Source organism: Cordyceps fumosorosea (genome assembly GCF_001636725.1).
Source record: "Cordyceps fumosorosea ARSEF 2679 chromosome Unknown scaffold_8, whole genome shotgun sequence".
In the NCBI taxonomy this organism is placed as follows: domain Eukaryota; kingdom Fungi; phylum Ascomycota; class Sordariomycetes; order Hypocreales; family Cordycipitaceae; genus Cordyceps; species Cordyceps fumosorosea.
The window spans coordinates 989,566-995,565 of record NW_017387308.1 but is presented as its reverse complement, the minus strand read 5'-3'; the positions used below and the strand labels follow the sequence as shown (position 1 = coordinate 995,565).

At 59.2% G+C, this 6,000-nt stretch overlaps 3 protein-coding genes across 3 annotated transcripts in view; 1 reads left to right on the top strand and 2 right to left on the bottom strand.

The window, feature by feature from the left end:
* Positions 1–485, bottom strand: part of ISF_04154 (hypothetical protein) — a gene marked incomplete at both ends in the record, with an annotated part of 1,008 nt that extends 523 nt beyond the window's left edge. Inside the window, 3 exons of the mRNA XM_018847760.1 lie at positions 17–324; positions 387–404; positions 459–485. Coding sequence (XP_018705340.1) covers positions 17–324; positions 387–404; positions 459–485 — 353 coding nt within the window. The remainder of the gene's footprint in view (positions 1–16; positions 325–386; positions 405–458) is intronic.
* Positions 486–2,531: 2,046 nt separating this feature from the next.
* On the bottom strand, positions 2,532–4,643 carry ISF_04153 (peroxisomal membrane protein Pex17; the record flags this gene model as incomplete). The annotated part of the gene is made up of 1 exon (XM_018847759.1): positions 2,532–4,643. The coding sequence occupies one exon, from the start codon at positions 4,641–4,643 to the stop codon at positions 2,532–2,534; it is 2,112 nt and encodes a 703-aa protein (XP_018705339.1).
* A 338-nt stretch (positions 4,644–4,981) lies between these two features.
* On the top strand, positions 4,982–5,284 carry ISF_04152 (integral membrane protein; the record flags this gene model as incomplete). Its single annotated transcript, XM_018847758.1, has 1 exon — positions 4,982–5,284. The coding sequence occupies one exon, from the start codon at positions 4,982–4,984 to the stop codon at positions 5,282–5,284; it is 303 nt and encodes a 100-aa protein (XP_018705338.1).
* Positions 5,285–6,000: the final 716 nt, after the last annotated feature.

The following is a 6,000-nucleotide window of genomic DNA, read 5'->3' as shown; positions in this document are numbered from 1 at the left end:
GGAGCTGTTGCCAGACGAGCCGTAGGAGTCGGAGCCGCCAGTGCGGCCGGAGGAACCGTAGGAGCTCGAGTTGTTGTTGCCGGACGAGCCATAGCTGGAGGTGTTGTTGCCAGACGAGCCATAGCTGTCGTCATCGTCGTTGTTGCGGCGGCTGGACGAGTTGTTGTTGCCAGAGCCATAGCTGGACGGGTTGTTGTTGCCGGAGCCGTAGCTGGAGCTCTTGTTGGAGGAGCCGAAGCTGTCGTCGTCGTCATTGTTGCGACGGCTAGAGTTGTTTCCGGAGCCGTAGCTGGAGGTGTTGTTACCAGACGAGCCGTAGCTGTCCTGTGAGATGTGTTAGTTATAAGACCACCAGCGGCTGATGAGATGAAGCTCTCATAACGTACGGTGTTGCCTCCGTAGGACTGTCACTCATGTTAGCAGGGTTGTCGCAATAACAGTTGATGAGCTAGACTTACGTTGTCGTCGTTGTCGCGGTAAGACATGATGATTATGTATTGGTGAAAAGGTTTTTGGGAATAATTATTATGAACTTTTAATTGAGGTATGAGCGAATTAACCACGGGAATCAGACGATGAGAGTGTTGGGGGAAACGCAGGTTTATACTACAAGCTACAAAGGTACCTACCACCAAGCTCTCTCTCCCACATCCGAAAAAGCTTCAAGCTACTTGCCTGCTAGGGAAGCCCCTCTCGACCCCTCACGCCATGGGAGATGAGGGATGACGTTTGCCATTCCGTCGGGAGCAGCTGAAAGCTCGCAGCGCGGAGCTACCCACCGAATGGCGACTCCGGGCTAGATGCCGTAATAGCCAGTGTGCGGTGCGTCTATTTTCGGCCAACGACAAAACGAGCTTGTTCCTCTGCAATTGAAAAATATGGATTTTGCCTCGCCTTGCCATCAACACCCCGGCACAGCCGCCCAGGGGGGGGGGGGGGGGGGGGTCGCCCGGTGCCGCGAGCCGGGAAGGGCCGTGCATTTCGCGGGCCATCTGGTGGGCTACAGCTTGCGAGTGGTTCTCAGCGAGAAAGTTGTTGTCTGGTGTGTGCGAAGTAGCTTGGAGGAGAGAGTTGTCGCTAGCTGCAGATCGGAGCTGCGCTAGGAGAAGGGGAGACAACGCGCGGCGCAGCAGCGAAGCTTGTTGAGCTGGCCCAGCGGCCGCCCACGGTGTCAAGGTGTCTGGATGGCATTGGCATCTATGGATCTAGTTAGTGATGCTGCAACTAGTTCAACGATGGCGCAACTGGGGTGAAGCCATTGGCTTGGAAAGGTAGCCTGCACCAGAAGGAGGGTGGGATCTCGCACTGAGTATGGCCTGCTTTTCCGACAACTCAGTACTTGTGCAGAGTCAGTCGCCCTCAGCAGTTCCCCATGTCGAGCTGGGCCAGCTCGTCAAGTTGTGGCTGTGGTGGGATTGGATCGTCTAGACTTTCTAAGGAGGGGTTCGGCCTCGGCGGGGCCGATGCTTGCTTTTGCTGCCGCTGCTGTTGCTGCACATGGGCAGCTCCGTCGCCTTTGGTTGGGTGATTTGCATCTTCGCAGGTCATTCCATGCCAGTCACAATCGTTTGCCAGGGTCTGGCTCTCTGGGGAAAGGAAGCTTTGGGCTCGATTTCGGGGTTTGGATCAAGTCGCGAGCATCTTAGGGGTTGATCGACGAGGGAGGGATTATGTCGTCATGGCTCGAGGTGCTTGCGAAGAGGTAGATTGATAACCTAATAGGCTGGGAGAACTGCGTGATTGGATTGTAATGAGCTTTCTCTCAGGACTGGTGATGAATTATTTTCCAGTTGCTTGGAAACTCGGTGCTGGTGATGCTGAAGAGGGGAGAGGGGTAGCGGGGGCAGCACCAAGGGACTAGGTGGGACATCAGAGCACCCAAGTATGCACCTGCCTCGTACGTTGCTGTCATTTCTACCAGGGTCTTTACCAACATTGCTCCTGCGGCTGCTAGGTTCCTATTGACTGAGAGTTACTCTGGGCAATCATGTATTTGCAGAATCTGCTGTAACTTCCGCGTGCCTTCTTTCCCCTGCAAAGCGTAGCCTGCAGGCTCAAGGGTGCACGCACTGCCAGGGCCGAATACGACGACCTGCTTACCCTGCATACACCGCTGAGCGAGCACAGATGATGCAATGCAACGAACCCCTCGTCACATCGGAAACTATTCATCCCAAATACCTGACTACAGAATCTCGCGCAAAAACTGGTCGGCCTGTGATTAGTCTTTTTGTGCCCCTCTCGTTCCCGCCCTCTCCCTTCTCACCAGGGTCATTAGCTCGCTGCAAACAAGCCTTCATCGCCGAATTCCCGAATCACCGCTCTCACTGTTTTCCACTACAGGAATTGTTCTCTCACAGATGCAACGATGGCATCTGAAGGCCCTCTTTCTCACCAAGCTACAGCGTGATGAGAACAGAATCCCACATCAAACAACATATCGCCTTCTTCCAGTATCATCATGGTATATTCGCTACATTATGCTCACTTCCAGCCACATATCATACAAAGTTTTACCACTCCCTTCCAATCTACAGCTTGCTGCTCTCCGTCGGCATCAGCGCGCCGCTCATCATCGGCACCTCCACCGACCCTCCGCCCAGCACCAGCTCCCGTCCGCCTTTGGTCCCCCACCAGGCCACGCCCATCGCCGACCTCTCTACATCCATCTCGCCGTTGACGAGTATATCCCAGAACCGCTCGCGCACCGGCCGCCGCAGCCGCGGGTCCTCGATCGCATGGAGCGTCCGCGCCGCCACCGCCATCCACTCCTCCACCAGTCCCAGCGGCAGGAACGGGAGCGCGTCCACCAGCGCCAGCACCAGCGCGCTCTGCGCCGACTGTAGCACGCCGCCGCTTTCCGTGGAGGCCGCCTGCGCCGCCTCGGCGTCCTCGGGCGCGAGCGGCGCGGTGGGAGCCTCGGCAATCGCCCCGAGCAGCATTTCGAGCAGCGTCTCCCCGAGAAGCGGCTCCTGCGCCGCGATCGGGAACGGCGGCGACACCATCTGCATCACCGTCTTGAAGGCCACCCGGAACTGCCGCGCGGACATTCGCTGCGGGAACGACTCGAACAGCCGGACAATGTAGAACGGCGCGAGCTGCATCGTCAGCGCGCCGTGCTGCGGGCACGAAAGGACCGACAGCACCGCGCTGTGTGCCGACTCGAAGATGTGCACCATTGTCGGCGACATGGGCCCGTCGAAGTTTAGGTAAGATGTCGCCGGCTTGATAATGAGCGCATCCGCCGCTTCGGTGGTTAGCGCCAGCGGCATGTGCTCCGCGACGTTGAGGAAGTAGAGGTCCAGCGTCCGCTGTAGATGCGCCGACGGGACCGTGAGGCTGTCGGCCGCGACGGGACGACAGTCGCTGAGAAATTTTTCGCAGGCTGCACCGTTCCTGCAAATAATGTCGAGCGATGTAAGATATGTAAACGTGTACACCTGAAAGGCATCATTGCCATTGACCGATGAAATAAAGTAGATGTTGCGCAGAATCTGTAGTGACTTGGCCGCAATGTCCACGGCGACCGCCTCCTGCCGCATGCGCGGGTCCAGCAAGCTCCGCGCCATCACCGCCTGCAGCGTCGCCACGACGGCAAACATCATCTTGCGTAGCACCTGCCAGAGCACCGGCCACGTCGCCTGCAGCGTGTCCGGGTCGAGCTGCGCGGCCGCCATCGCCGGCTCGACCGTGCTCAGGCGGTTCGCGGCCCACGCGTCGAGCAGCCGGTGCGAGAAGCGCAGCAAGTCGTCCTGCGCCTGCATCACGACGTGCGCATCCGCCGCGTGCGCCACCGCAAACGCCAGTATCTTGGCCAGCGGGCCCATGTTGCTCATCACCGGCCGGCGGTCCCTCTCCACCAGCGCGGCGAAGGACGGCGCGTGCTGCGGCCAGCTGCACCGCCCACCCGCACCGTCGACCGCGTGCGTCACGTCGCGCGCCACGTCGCGCAGAAAGAGCCCGTCGTCGCAACCCTCCTCGCGCAGCACGGCCCAGAGCAGGACGGGCAGCAGCGCGCCGCAGTCGAGGCGTGCGCGGTGGTGCTCCGACAGCAGCGGGAAGGCGTAATTGAGCGCGAGGACGACGGCGGCCTCGGCGAGCGGGCCGTCGTCGGCGTGCGTCTGCAGGGCGAGGTTGGCGGCCGTGACGACGGCGGCCTGCAGGGTGCCGCGCAGCGACGGCGACAGCGTGCGGCGCTCATTGGACTCGAAGCCGACGAGCACGCCCGTTAGCACGAGCAGGTGGCGCCAGCGCGGGGAGCGGTCGTCCGCGCCCTGGACAACCGCGCGGGTCCAGTCATCAGGCTTTAGGCCGCCGCTCTCCCGCTGTTGCGGCGGTGGCGGCGGCGGCAGATGATTCTTATTCTTCTTGCGTTCGAGGGCCTCGGCGGCATCTTCGCGGACGCGCAAGGCGGCGCTGTTGTACAGGCTAACGACGCGCAGTGCGTGGGACAGGTCGAAGCCGGGGCGGTGCCAGACGGCGGGCGCGGTCAGCAGCTGCGAGGTGAGGACGCCGAGGTTGAGCGGGTTGGACAGGTGCGTGAGCAGGTGGACGGTGGTGCCGAGGATCTGCTCCGACTTGGCGTCGTCGTGGACGTCCTGGTAGTGCTGCAGGAGCGTGTTGAGGAGCCGGTCTGCGGGCATGGTTGCTGGAATGGTACGGGCGCACTGCCAGGCTTCGCAGGGCTGTTGATTTTTGTTGCTTTGTCGGTGTTTGTCGATGGCAAGTCGAGATGGCCACAGTCGGAGTCGGCTGGGTTCAGATAGGCGGATGCCGAGGTCTGTGGGACCCACCAGCCGTGACATGCGGCAGGGAACTTCAGGAGCTGTTGGCCAGACCCGCCGTTTGCATCCACCATCATCACCATCACGGGCAGAAACGCGAATGCTGCAAAATCGCCATTAACGTACCGAGATTATGCCTTGAAACACCATCCGCCCGCGCCGAACCGTGCCAGCGTCTTCGGCCCGAAACCGCCGCCATGTCGACCCCCCCGCCCGACTACAAGACGCCGCCGTTCCCGTCGCTCAACGTGCACACGCTCTCGGACGAGACGAGCGACAAGATCTACACGCTTTACCACATCAGCGACATCTGGCGCTTCACCGTCGTTTGGACCGTCATCGTCTACGCCGTCTTCCACACGGGCGCCGTCCTGGTCGCGTTCATGACGCACGGCTTCAAGCGGCGCTCGTGGAAGCTGCTGTGGGCGGCGCCGATTGTGTACCTGAGCGTCGCGGGCGTGGAGGCCGTGCTATCTGGGAGCATCGTAGGGCTTATGTAAGTTTCCCAGATCTGCTGGAAGAAGGAGGAGGGGAGCGCAGGCCGTTGCGTTGACGAGGGCTAACTTGGAGCACAGTGTTGGGGCCGTGTACCAGTCGGGCCATTACGAGATGAATACGTGGATCCCGTGTATATGGGGGTTCATCTGCCTGTTGATTCTCTTGATTTCTTCTTTTACGATCCAGGGAGCTCTGTAGGTAGCAGCCCTTGGCCGGGGCGGGGCATTCGGCACGAAACCGCGGCGATACAAGATACGAACTACGATTTTTGCATTAGCGTGCATTGTGTTTGCTTTCTATATGGCTGGGAGTCTTTTCTTCGGACACATGTCTTTGATACCAATCAGATCAATCGCGAACGCAACTCGCCCAGATGCGCTCGAGCAGGAACGCGTTTATCCATTGATCACAACTGAATCGGTGTGAGAATACTCTATTATAATACATTCGATATATAGCCTGACGCTCCTCTTAAAATGCTTACTACTCAATCCACCTGATTTTGCCTTAAATTTCTTTGGCTTCTCAATATCCAATCGCTCTTTGATCATTAGCGTCACAGCCATATTCCCGCCTAACTATTGTTCTCTGCATTGGCGTCACGAGCCCCACTACAGCTCCCCGTTCATTCATCAACAAACAGGCCAGACAAGGCAAAAACCAAAACGTATATCAACCAGCCACTACCACCACCTCCCCTTCGAAATGACCCAATAGC